Genomic DNA, 12,183 nt, shown 5'->3' on the forward strand with positions numbered 1-12,183 from the left:
GTCGGGAAGGAGGCAAAAGAAGGAAACTCTCATAACTATTAATCGATCACTGAACAAGCCCTACGACTTGCCAGCATTCTCGGCCTTGCTGCTGTTGTCTTTCGACGCTTCGCTGGCCGGCCCAGCTTCAGCCGTGCTCTGCTCCTTGGCCTTGGCTTCCCTTTCTTTCTCATCATCACTGTCGCCAAGACTGAATGGGTCATGCTCCCCGACGGGCGAAGGGTCAACAGTCGACAGAGGCTGCCACTTGCTCGACTTGCCTGTCGCGGGGGACGTACGTCTGACGGGCTCAGAGGCATCGTAGAGGTTGTCAATCTCAGTAGGCGGTCCCTCCTGGAAAGAGACCTTGCGTCGATCAGGGGAAGGTGATGAGGATTTGAACAGGTCGGGGTTGGCGAGGGGCCGTGGGGGTCGCGGGGGAGGAGCTGCGAACGGAGGTCAGCATTCGAATGTGGATCTAGTGCAGAATTAGGGAAAGTACAGGGTCAACGTACCTTCCGCATCTCTCAGTTCAAGTGAGGCAAAGTCGTCGTTCAGAATGCGATGATCAGCATCGTAGCGTTCGCGATCGCCGCTTCGACGACCTAGGTCTCCGCTCCGTCTAGGTCTACCATAGTTCTCTTCAGGCTGGCCTTGACCAGAAGGGCCGGCCTCGGGTTCGCCGTCGAGGCGTTTCTTCAGGTTCTGGACCCAGGAGTTGACCTTCGTCTGGGTATCTAAGAATCCTTTGCGAAGGTTCTCGCGGATCACCGGGAGATCATCTATATAGGCCAGCTGTTAGCGACCAAGATAACGTAGTAAAGATCCATATCACCGACCATCAAAAAAGCTGTATTCTTTCTCTTCCGATCCATCGCTTCCCCTTCGCGGCCGCTGCTGTGGGTACTCGTTGTCCCAACGGGGTTGGCGCGTAGGACGGTTGTAGTGCTCGGCCAGCTGACGGGCATACATCTCATCCGCTTCTAGCTGCCTCTGCGCAGCAGTTGGGCGTGGTGGCTTTGGGGGCGGCGCATCTTGTTCGGCAGCGCTGGGATCCGTCATGCCTAAAGGGACTTGTTAGTGACCGCGCATAGCAGTACTGTCCGTCGCAATCCACACGTACTAAGCAAAGCATGGAATGACCGTTCCACGTCCCAGTTACTGGCCACCAACACTGCCTTGATCACCGATGCCTCAATAGAGGGGAATGCTTCCTTGAGAGTATTCTCGGCCTGTTGACGGGGGCTCAATGGGCGGGGTGGCTTAGGCGGGGCAGCTTCCGCAGCGCCCTGCTGAGTAGGGGCTGTTGACGGCGCTGCGGTGACACCGGTTTCCTGGGGTTCATCATCAAAATCGAGAGGGCGCGCAGTAGTCGGCGACTCGGGTTTGGGACTAAGTGGTCCAGTGGAGAGTTTATTGGGAGACTGGCTGCGAGTGAGTGGCCGGGCATGAGGTATAAGGAGCGGGATATAGAGGACAACCTACAGTCTTGTCTTCTTCCGACATCGTGAGAGCAACTTAGGCAGCGTTGGAGTATTGCGAACTTGCTGTTGCTGTCTAGAAGGTGGAGAAGAGTGCCAAGCTTTTCGCAGGCCTTGGAGGTATTTATGCGACCAGGAAATTTGCCCAACAGGCAGAAAGCAAGCTGGGGATGATGCGATTGGAGCTTCGGAGCCTCTCAGCCCCCTTCGCACTTCCGATGCCCGCGGAGTGACGTTGCGCCACGTGATGGACCCGGTGCTTAGGTAAGCACTGCTGCAGGTGCTCCAACAATATCTACTTCGTCAAAGTAGAATCTGGATCCAATTCTGGCAGTGCAAGGCTTGCGCAGCTGACACGGAAATTGCGATTTCAATATGCTTACTTGGGGTTTTCTAGCGCAATAATAGCTTGCCCCTGCTTGGAACCGGTGCTGCAAATCACCTCCTAGGTCCATTATCATTCAAGGCCCAATCGCAATGGCTTCCGAGCTGGATCTGTCCACCAGCTTTATCCCGGCTCTATACAAGCCGGCCGCATTGCTTCCAATCGCAAGACACAAGCAGAGCTTGTTGTACCTGGTTGAAACATATCCGGTGACCATTGTCGTTGGACAAACAGGAAGTGGGAAAACGACCCAACTACCCCAGTATCTCGACCAAGCAGGATGGTGTGCAGATGGGAAGGCCATAGCCGTGACACAAGTATGATTTTCCTTCAGATCAACTCGGATGCAAAAGGAAAAGCTAATAAATTCCAAGCCACGTCGGGTGGCCGCTACCACGGTGGCCGCTAGGGTAGCTGAGGAAATGCGCTGCAAGCTCGGAGAAGAGGTGGGCTACTCAATTCGTTTTGAGGACTTGACCTCGGCTTCCACCAGGATCAAGTTCCTTACAGATGGAATGCTACTTAGGGAGGCACTCGTAGATCCTCTGCTGTCAAGATACTCTGTAATCATGGTGGATGAAGCTCATGAGCGTTCCCTCAGTACTGATATCCTCCTGGGTATCCTGAAAAAGATCATGAAACGACGGCCGGAGCTTAGGATTGTGGTCAGTAGTGCAACCTTGCAAGCTGAAGACTTTCTGCGTTTCTTCGCTGGTGAGGAGTTTGACAGCAGTACGGAATCCGGTGATGTTGGCGGCAAGGTGGGAAGGATCATCAGTCTAGAAGGTCGCATGTATCCGGTGGACATGCTCTTTCTCGAGAACCCTGCAGAAGACTATGTCGAACGCGCAGTCAAAACCGTGTTCGACATTCATCTTCAAGAGGCGGAAGGTGATATTTTGGTGTTCTTGACTGGCCGAGAGGAGATTGATACCACGGTGCAGATGATCGCTGAACGTGCCGCAACGCTGCATCCCAAGGCGCAGAGTATACTTCCGTTGCCCCTTTACTCTGGCCTCACAACAGACCAGCAAATGTACGTGTTTGAACCGACACCAGAAAACACCCGCAAGGTCATCGTGTCGACCAACATCGCCGAAGCATCGGTTACTATTAACGGGATTGTGTATGTCATTGACTGCGGTTTCGCCAAATTAAGAGCTTATAACCCGCAGACCGGCATAGAGACATTGACCGCAGTGCCCATATCAAAGGCAGCGGCTGTTCAGCGAGCTGGCCGAGCCGGGCGTACCAAACCTGGGAAGTGCTTCCGCCTCTATACGCAGCAGGCCTATGAACAACTCCCCGAGGCCACCGTTCCGGAGATCCAGCGGTCAAACCTAGCACCTGTGATCATGCAGCTCAAGGCTTTGGGTATTGACAACATCGTACGATTCGACTTCCTGACTCCCCCTCCTACAGAGCTTGTTATTCGCGCATTTGAGCTGCTGTACTCTTTGGGAGCAGTTGATGACTATGCCAAACTCACAAAGCCCCATGGGATGCGCATGGCAGAGCTGGCAGTCGATCCAATGATGGCAAAGGTGCTGCTATCAGCGCCATCTTTCAACTGCTTAAGTGAGATCCTCTCTATTGCTGCCATGGTGAGTCTTCAAGGGACCGTATGGGTTCAACATGAAGGCGACAGGAAGTCATCGGAGAGCCAGCGGAGAAAGTTCGCAGTTGAAGAGGGCGATCATCTGACGTATCTTAACGTGTACCAAGCGTTTATCACCAAAGGAAAGAAGGAGTCCAAATGGTGCCGTGACAATCTTCTGAACTTTCGATCTTTGCAGCGGGCTGTGAGCATTCGGGGCCAGTTGAAGCGATATCTTGAGCGTTTTGGGATTCAGGTCGACGAGACTCTCTCCGCTCGGTCTCGGCAAGAAGACCCAAGTAAGCTTGCGGAACAGATTCGTAGGTGTCTTACTACGGGTTATTTCGCACACGCTGCGAAGATGCAACCCGATGGTACCTTTAAGACGGTGAGCGGAGGCCTGACTCTCCATGCTCACCCGAGTTCATTGATGTTTGTATGTTGACAATACAGAGTTATCTTCTATATTTGCAGTCCTTTGCTAACTGGGCTATACAGAATCGGAAAGCCGACTGGGTCATCTTCCATGAGATCTTACAAACCGGCGAGAAGACCTTCATCCGCGATATCACTAAGATCGAAAAGAACTACCTTCTCGAATACGCCCCGAACTACTACCAGGTCCATTGAGCTATAGGACATAGTGCGTATCTTGATGGGACTTATATGATGGTGAACCTATTAGTGATTGTGATTGACGACATGCCTGCATGTACTATACCCGCCAGCGTTGACCTCTATAGAATGTTAGAGATGCATATTCCTTCTTTCTGTTAACTGTAGAATTTATTAGTATCTGTAAATCCTGCTATTCCAGCGGAACACAACAATTAACAAATGCTTACAGGTGTAAAGCGTACCTGAGTGGTGAATAAACCAAGCAATCGGTCACCTGGATCATGATGCGCATCATTTCACAGTAGCCAGACGGTCCTTTCGCCGAAGAACAACAACGCTGACCCATCTTTCTTTCTTTCTTGGTAAAAGGTCAACCATCCTTACAATCTCAGACACACTGCAGTCCACAGATTAACAATACTCTACCAGTCAGACACATAACTAAATCAGTGTCAGTCTTTTTCTTAATCGAAATCTCTCAAGTCGAATATGTCAGGTCATCACCACCACCACGATCACGGCGGCCATTGCCACGGAGAAGACGGTCATGATCATTCCAACGACATCACCCCCGCGATTCAATCTCTCCTCTACTCTCAAATCCAGTTTGACTCGATCACTACATTAAACGGTAGGCAAAATGCGATATAAGCACCTGCTGCAAGTAATGCTGTGCATGCTAACCCGAGATCCTACCTGCAGAGGCCAGTCCCAAGTCCGGCGCGGCGATTGTCAAGAAAACATGGGCCGAAAGGCTCGACGATGAGCCGGAGCTGGAAAGCGACGCAGATGAACAGCTGTTGATGTATATTCCGTATGTTACACCCCTTAATATCGTCGTGGTTATCGACCGGATTTGCTATTTGTGATGTGGATTTTACCCCGCCAAATGCCCCTCATCTCAGCTTCTTGTCGCAAACCCAGCATTCGACAGTCTTTTACACCACAACCACCACATTATCCATGAAATAGCTGCTAATTCAAAGAATTCCAGGTTCACCGGCCAGGTTAAAGTCCACTCCCTCCTTATATACACCGCTCCCACCCCATCTGCCCCGAAGACCCTAAAGCTGTTCAAGAATCGCGACGACCTGGACTTCGGAACAGCTTCGGACCTAAAGCCCACGCAGACAGTCGAGATACCCCAACCTATGCCGGGCGCAGATGTTTTCGAGTTGCCGCTGAACCGGGCGCATTGGAACGCGACTACCTCCATCACTCTGTTCTTCGAGGATAACTGGAGCGATGGGGAAGAAGACGTCACCAAGGTCGGGTATATTGGTTTCAAGGGACAGTTTATGGCCCTAAATAGGGAGCCAATCAGTTTCTTGTATGAGGCGGCTGCAAATCCGGGTGATCATGTTGCTATTCAGGGTGTGAATGGAGTAGGGAGCAGGATTCTGTGAGCAGAAGTAATATGGATCGTATTTCAGTGTTTGTTTGAACATGGGGCGGCTATATGCTGGCCTGGAATGCATGAGGTCTGTGACAGACTGGAATGATTGATCAGAAGCTACGGAGACTGCCTTGGGTATTGAGCTGGGCTCTATCAAGATAATGCACGCCAATCCATGTTTCGACGGTCTAGTTGCTAGCGTTCAAATAGCGAAACATATCTAACAATGCTATACTATACTTGAATTTCCTGAAACCACCAACGCCGGTAATGCTAATATCGAAAGAAAGAGATCATATGGATGGCACAGTCTTAAGCAAGAATTGCAGTCCGCTCCTCGACTTGGGCCTCTTCTTCCGCGGCATGCTCGTCCTCCTTGACCCCCTCCATGTGCTCTGGGAGCTTAGAGCTGGGCGCATTCGGCAAGACAACCGGACCCTGCGTATCCCGCTGCAAAGCCTCCAGTTCCTCTTCAACTTCATCCTCATCCTGAGTGGACAAGCGTCCAGCAAGCATCTCGCTGATTTCCTGTACAACCATCACCAACTCGTCAGCATCCAATCCAGAATAACCTTTTCAAATAACCATTGACAATAAAAGCTTACCTCTTGATAGGCTCTCGCTTCCTCCGTCTCGCCCATCAGTTTCTCCACCCCCTCAAGACCACCCATCTCCTTGTTAATGGTCTGCAGGACCTTGGTCCCTTGCTGCAAGCCGAAAAGGACATCCTTCTGAACCAGCGCAAACTCAATCTGCCCCGTAAGCTGTTCGAGCTGCTCGAGCTGTTTGTCGGTCTTATCTAGCAGCGACTCCTGGTACTTCTTGCGACGCAGGGCAAGCAAAGCGCGCTTGCGGTCATTCCTGGCGAGACATTGCTTCGCGATTTCGGTTTCGCGGTCTGTCAAGACGGTAATTCGCTTCTGATATTGGTGGAGCTTGTCTCGCTGGTTCTTGAGGTCAAGGATTGCCCTGAGCGTTAAGAGCATTAGTTTATCGGACGGAGACGGGGGAATTGTGCCGGTCGGCGCTGATGGAGGCAGCAACAGGGGCGAACCCCATTGGAATAATAGGAATAGTCTCACCGGTCCTGAGCAGAGATCTTATGGGTGCTGTTTGTGTTTCCCATTGTCAGCGCATGTTGCTTTGTTCCCGAGGATGCTTGAGGGGAAGCAGTCAAGGACGGCGGTGATAGAATGATAGATAACTAGTGAGCAGTGAGTGAGTCCACCGCAGATGACGTCCGTTATCGTCCTATTGCCCTATCGGGACTAGTGTCACATTCTCGGAAATCTGCCGGTGTTTTCAGACGATTTTGGGGCTCTCCGCCGGCGCATCAATTCTCCGGGTCTCTAAAATTGTGGGAATTCATCGCCAGCGGGGATCTTTATCACCCCCGATTATCGCATCTATAGCCCCTGCTCTGATTCAAGATGCGTCGTGGGGGCAGGCCGACGCTGAGGCAGGGCCTCGACAAGGATGTAAGTGCTGCGACTCGTTCCTCGGCTTATCTCAAAGCGATCATCGCTGAACTCTTTGTACACAGATCTACCAGATCGTGCGCAAAATTATCGACGACAATGCCGAGAATGCCCAATTCCGCCTGTCGGTCTCCAGCATTTACGATACCATCAAGCGGTCCAATTCCAGCCTGAACAGGAAGCCGAAGCGCATTCTCGAAGACAGCATCGAGCGCGTGGTGGAAGTGCTGAAAGCCGACGTCCTCGGGGAAGATGAGAACGACTCCATAGACGGCGACTTTGAAGGTCTGGAGGAGCCACCGGCACCGGTATGCGACATGCGCGCCGCTTCATGGGGTACCTGCCTTCAGAAGCGGCTTAGAATCTGGCTAGCAATGAAGGGGTAGCTGACGGGAGCAGGAATCCAACAGCCTCAACAAGAGCCTGGTTGGTATGTGGAATACAACCAACAGCTCGAAACCCTCGAAACAGAGCGAATCCAACACCGCCGAGTCAACAGCACCTCCTTCTACCTCCACGAAGAAACGGCACCATGGTGGTGAATCGCAGTCCTCCAAGCGCCGCAAGGCCGAGGCCGCAGTCGACCGTTCTCCCCCCACACATATCAGTCTGGCCGATCTGGGTGGATTGGACGATGTCGTGCAGGAGCTCGGGGATCTTGTCATCCTGCCCATGACACGCCCACAAGTCTACATGTCGTCCAATGTCCAGCCTCCTCGCGGTGTTTTGCTACATGGTCCGCCAGGTTGCGGTAAAACCATGATCGCAAACGCATTCGCCGCCGAGCTGGGCGTCCCCTTCATCTCCATATCCGCTCCATCCGTCATCTCCGGCATGTCAGGAGAGTCCGAGAAGGCTCTCCGCGAATACTTCGAAGAAGCCAAGAGAATCGCGCCCTGCTTAATATTCATTGACGAAATCGACGCTATTACCCCCAAGCGTGAAAGCGCCCAACGAGAGATGGAGAAGCGCATCGTCGCCCAACTCCTCACCTGCATGGACGACTTGGCCCTCGAAAAGACCGACGGAAAGCCCGTCATCGTCCTGGCGGCCACCAACCGTCCCGACAGCTTGGACGCAGCCCTGCGTCGCGGAGGTCGTTTCGACAAGGAAATCAACATGACCGTCCCCTCGGAGCCCGTCCGCGAGCAGATCCTGCGCGCCCTCACCCGCAAGATGCGTCTCGTCGACGACCTTGACTTCAAGACCCTTGCCAAGCGTACCCCCGGCTTCGTCGGTGCTGATCTGAACGACCTCGTTGCCACCGCCGGTGCCGCCGCCATCAAACGCTACCTCGAACTCCTCAAGTCCAACAGCGGCGAGGAAATGGAAATGGAAATCGAAGGCGAAGCCGACATCATCAGCCCTAAGGTCAAAGAACTCCGCCGCCTCATCACCCACGCTAAAGAAACGCCCATCGGCGACGAAACCCAAACTGTCCTCGTCTCCAACGCCGACTTCTTCACAGCTCTCCCTAAGATTCAACCCTCCTCCAAGCGCGAAGGCTTCGCCACTATCCCCGACACCACCTGGGCTGACATCGGTGCCCTCGGTGGCATTCGCGACGAACTGTCCACCGCCATCGTCGAACCCATCAAGAACCCCGAAATCTACGCCAACGTTGGTATCACCGCTCCCACCGGCGTCCTCCTCTGGGGTCCCCCCGGTTGCGGTAAAACGCTCCTCGCCAAAGCCGTGGCCAACGAGTCCCGCGCCAACTTCATCAGCGTCAAGGGTCCCGAACTTCTCAACAAATTCGTTGGTGAATCCGAACGCGCCGTCCGCCAGGTCTTCGTTCGCGCCCGCTCCTCCGTCCCCTGCGTCATCTTCTTCGATGAACTCGACGCCCTCGTCCCCCGTCGTGACGATACCCTCTCTGAAGCCTCCGCCCGCGTCGTCAACACCCTCCTTACTGAACTCGATGGCCTCGGCAGCAGCCGTCAAGGCCTCTACGTCATCGCGGCCACGAACCGGCCCGATATCATCGACCCGGCTATGCTGCGCCCCGGTCGTCTGGAGACCCTTCTCTTTGTTAACTTGCCCAGTCCGCTTGAACGTGTCGAGATCCTGCAGACCCTCGTCAGGAACTTGCCTATCGAGTTCAATGAGGATCTGCGCAGACTTGCCGAGGAGTGTGAGGGCTTCAGTGGTGCTGATCTGGGCAGTTTGCTTCGTCGCGCTGGTTACTCGGCTATTAAGAGACGGGATAGTATCAAGTTTGAGGACTTTGTCGCTGCCAAGGCGTTCATTCGGCCTAGTGTTACGGATTTGAAGAAGTATGAGAAGTTGAGGAGGGATTGGAGTGGTGGAGTGGTGTAAATAATAATAATTAGATCATTCAGTCAGTGTTTTTTGGTGTGTGTACATACATCGATGTACCTTGGGATTGTTTCTTTTTACTATTATCTCTTTTGTGCTGTTTCTTCATTGTGTGCATATAGAGAGTGTGGAGGGATTTAAAAAAAAAAAAAAAAAAAAGTGATGAATAATGATAGATCTTTTGAGGGATATTCAAACCATGCGGCCACTGAGTAGTTACTACAACTAATTACTACTACTGGTAAGAACTACAACAGCAAACAACCCAATGAAGGAGTGAATGAACTTTTGGATATCAGAAACTCTAAATTTAGTTATGCACACACCAAAACGCCTCCCATGTAAATTTGAACAGGATACACACAAGGAAGACCAATTATAATAATTACATCCATAACCGGCAGGTTCCATCCGCACCGGCACTGACACACCAGGCTTCGCGCGGGTGCCAGTCGAGATCCATGACACCGAGCTCGCCGGTGATCTTATGGCCCTTGAGGACCTTGAGCGGCACAATGCTAGCATTGCTGAGCATGTCACCCGTGACACTGCCGTGGAAGATCTGGAGAGAGCCGTCGTCACTGGCGTCCGCGAACAGAGGGTAGCGGCCGCTAGGGTGGAACTTGACGGCACGAATGGCCTTGCGGTGGTAACGGAGGGTCTTGTAGGGGCGCTGGGAGAGTTCAAGATCGTGCCACAACAGACGGCGGTCGTAGGATCCGACAATGAGGTTGTCTCCGCCCGAAGCGGTGGAAGAGGTCGGATGGATGTCGAACGAGGAGATCCAGCGGGCACCGGGCTGGATGATCTTGACGAGCAGTTGGCGGGAGAGATCGTAGGCACGGACGGTGCGCTGGTTGGCAACGAAGAGGATGGGCTTCGAGGGGTGGAAGTGCGCGGTCTGGGGCGGGCCACCACCCTTGATGCGCCGGCTGAAGGGGTACTGAGTCAAGTGCTTGGACAAAGTGTGAATGGCAATGGCCATGGAAGCCGGGGTAGAAGAGCCCGGGCAGACGGCAACAAAGTAGTCACCACGGCGATGCCATGAGATAGACTTGGCCACATAGCGGAGGGGAATGACGGCGCACACGCCATTGTCGGCGAGAGCGGCCGAGGGGCGCACCCACTGGGGAGGGGTGGTCTTCTTGCCTTCTTCCGAGGCCTTCGGGGCGGGCTTCGAAGCGGCGTATCCCCAGCCGGCGTCGAGAAGGTCCAAACTGGCTTGCTCAAGTTCGGGGTCGAGAATCGGGGGCACGATGAGGTAGATATCGTCACCGGCGGCGGCAGCCAAGACCACGGCGTCCTTGCTCGGCCTCCAGCGGACAACGTTGACAGGATCCTCTTCACCCACCTTGACGCTATACAGCTGGCGACCAGTGAGCAATTCCCAAACGCGGACAGTGCCATCGTCACCACCAGTGGCGAGCCACACACCCGTGGGGTCGACGGCAAGAGAACGAACACGGCCCTTGTGTCCCCGGAACACCGTGGCGCAGACAGACGGGAACGGCTTCAACTCTTCAGGGCTGGGCAGCTTAGGGAGCAGACTCTCCGGGTCGATGTTGAGCTTGCTGCGGCGAACTCTAGGAGCCAAGTAAAGATCCAAGCAACGTTCGAACTTCTCCTTGACAAACTCGCCGTAACCAGGGACCTTGCGGAGAGAGCCAAAGTCGGTAGGGAGAAATTCCCGATCCCGGTCTTCGGGGTCGGCTTCCTGCCAGGCCTTGCGCTCCTTGTTGTCGGGGAGATACTCCGGGGGCGGGTGATAACTCTCCTCGTAGCCTGGCGGAGGAAGCTTGGGGGCAGGGACGTGCATGGGGTGGTCTGGACGCTCGGCCTCGTCTGCCCACAGGTCATAGTTGATGAGCTCGAGGTCCTCCTCCTTCTCTTCAGACGGGGGCTTGTAAGGCAAAATGCGACCTTCGCGGATGGCCTTCACAATCTTCATGACCCGCTTGGCTTCGTGCTTCGACGGAACGAATCGACGCTTGGGTTCCGGAGCAGCACTGAGGGGCATGATTTCCTGTTTGTTACTGAACCATTCCATCAAAGGCTCGTATGGGTTGTAGCCCTCCTCGGGAATTTCGTTCATCTGCACCTTGCGCAGCAACTCCAGTTCATCCTGGCTCAGCTCCAGAGGCTTACCGGTCGAGGGATCAGTCAGACCGGTGAAGCCCTTGGGGATCTCAATGCTGTCAAGCAAAGCGTCTAGAGCCTCCCCGGTGGCAGGACGCATGATCTTCTTTCCATTGATGTCGTAGCCAATGTGGGGGTATTGGTCGTAGAAAGACAACGGGATGTTACCGATCGTGTTCGCATTCTCTTCGACGTCAGAGTAATCGGAGTTGTCGTCAGGGTTGATCTCGTCGTAGACGTAACGGTCGTTTCCATTGGCATCCTTTTCAATTCGGAAGTTGGGTTGCTCTTCCTCGCTGGAGCTCTCGTCGTCGTTCGTAGGTACTTCCAGGTCCGCAGCTGATGTGCCGGACTTTTTCTTGAGAGGCGCCTCTCCGTCGGAGGGGATCTCATCGCTGTCCAACTCCTCTTCATCGTCATCCTCATCGGAGCTGAAGTCGTCAACCAATTCAACTTCGGAATCCTCCTCGTCGCTCGATAGGTCGTTGGCATCGTCCGAAAGCGCACCATCAATGTCGCCGACGTTCAATTCGTCGCCAGAAAACACACCGGCCTCCTCCTCGACATCTTTGGTGACAGCCTTGCGCTTCTTGGAAACCTTTGCAGCACTCATGGCGACGAAGGAACACTCCGAGTGGGCAGAAACTTGTGCAGGATCGAAGCACTGCTGGAAGGAATTCGAAGCTCGACTTTTTCGACTTTTTTTTTGCTGCCCTCGATTTGCGGAAAGACATACCGCCCACGTGACACACCGCCTCTCTTATCGATCCCCTCGCTGGCCTCAGGCACGCAAC

The 12,183-nt window shown here is 53.7% G+C and overlaps 6 protein-coding genes across 6 annotated transcripts; 3 read left to right on the plus strand and 3 right to left on the minus strand.

The window, feature by feature from the left end:
- Positions 1–60: 60 nt before the first annotated feature.
- CUE5 (ubiquitin-binding protein cue5) lies at positions 61–1,485 on the minus strand (the record flags this gene model as incomplete). The annotated part of the gene is made up of 5 exons (XM_041687471.1): positions 61–425; positions 495–761; positions 819–1,043; positions 1,103–1,403; positions 1,465–1,485. 5 exons carry the CDS (start codon positions 1,483–1,485, stop codon positions 61–63), a joined length of 1,179 nt encoding a protein of 392 aa, XP_041541352.1.
- Positions 1,486–1,937: 452 nt separating this feature from the next.
- Positions 1,938–4,072, plus strand: AKAW2_30906S (putative ATP dependent RNA helicase; the record flags this gene model as incomplete). Its single annotated transcript, XM_041687472.1, has 3 exons — positions 1,938–2,162; positions 2,220–3,878; positions 3,941–4,072. The coding sequence occupies 3 exons, from the start codon at positions 1,938–1,940 to the stop codon at positions 4,070–4,072; spliced, it is 2,016 nt and encodes a 671-aa protein (XP_041541353.1).
- Positions 4,073–4,549: 477 nt separating this feature from the next.
- Positions 4,550–5,466, plus strand: AKAW2_30907S (PITH domain-containing protein; the record flags this gene model as incomplete). The annotated part of the gene is made up of 3 exons (XM_041687473.1): positions 4,550–4,691; positions 4,763–4,874; positions 5,055–5,466. The coding sequence occupies 3 exons, from the start codon at positions 4,550–4,552 to the stop codon at positions 5,464–5,466; spliced, it is 666 nt and encodes a 221-aa protein (XP_041541354.1).
- Positions 5,467–5,768: 302 nt separating this feature from the next.
- VPS20 (ESCRT-III subunit protein VPS20) lies at positions 5,769–6,582 on the minus strand (the record flags this gene model as incomplete). Its single annotated transcript, XM_041687474.1, has 3 exons — positions 5,769–5,984; positions 6,062–6,425; positions 6,539–6,582. The coding sequence occupies 3 exons, from the start codon at positions 6,580–6,582 to the stop codon at positions 5,769–5,771; spliced, it is 624 nt and encodes a 207-aa protein (XP_041541355.1).
- Positions 6,583–6,886: 304 nt separating this feature from the next.
- AKAW2_30909S (putative AAA family ATPase/60S ribosome export protein Rix7) lies at positions 6,887–9,253 on the plus strand (the record flags this gene model as incomplete). The annotated part of the gene is made up of 3 exons (XM_041687475.1): positions 6,887–6,934; positions 7,000–7,242; positions 7,334–9,253. The coding sequence occupies 3 exons, from the start codon at positions 6,887–6,889 to the stop codon at positions 9,251–9,253; spliced, it is 2,211 nt and encodes a 736-aa protein (XP_041541356.1).
- Positions 9,254–9,638: 385 nt separating this feature from the next.
- erb1 (ribosome biogenesis protein ERB1) lies at positions 9,639–12,002 on the minus strand (the record flags this gene model as incomplete). The annotated part of the gene is made up of 1 exon (XM_041687476.1): positions 9,639–12,002. The coding sequence occupies one exon, from the start codon at positions 12,000–12,002 to the stop codon at positions 9,639–9,641; it is 2,364 nt and encodes a 787-aa protein (XP_041541357.1).
- Positions 12,003–12,183: the final 181 nt, after the last annotated feature.

Source organism: Aspergillus luchuensis, chromosome 3, assembly GCF_016861625.1.
Source record: "Aspergillus luchuensis IFO 4308 DNA, chromosome 3, nearly complete sequence".
Taxonomy (NCBI): Eukaryota; Fungi; Ascomycota; class Eurotiomycetes; order Eurotiales; family Aspergillaceae; genus Aspergillus; species Aspergillus luchuensis.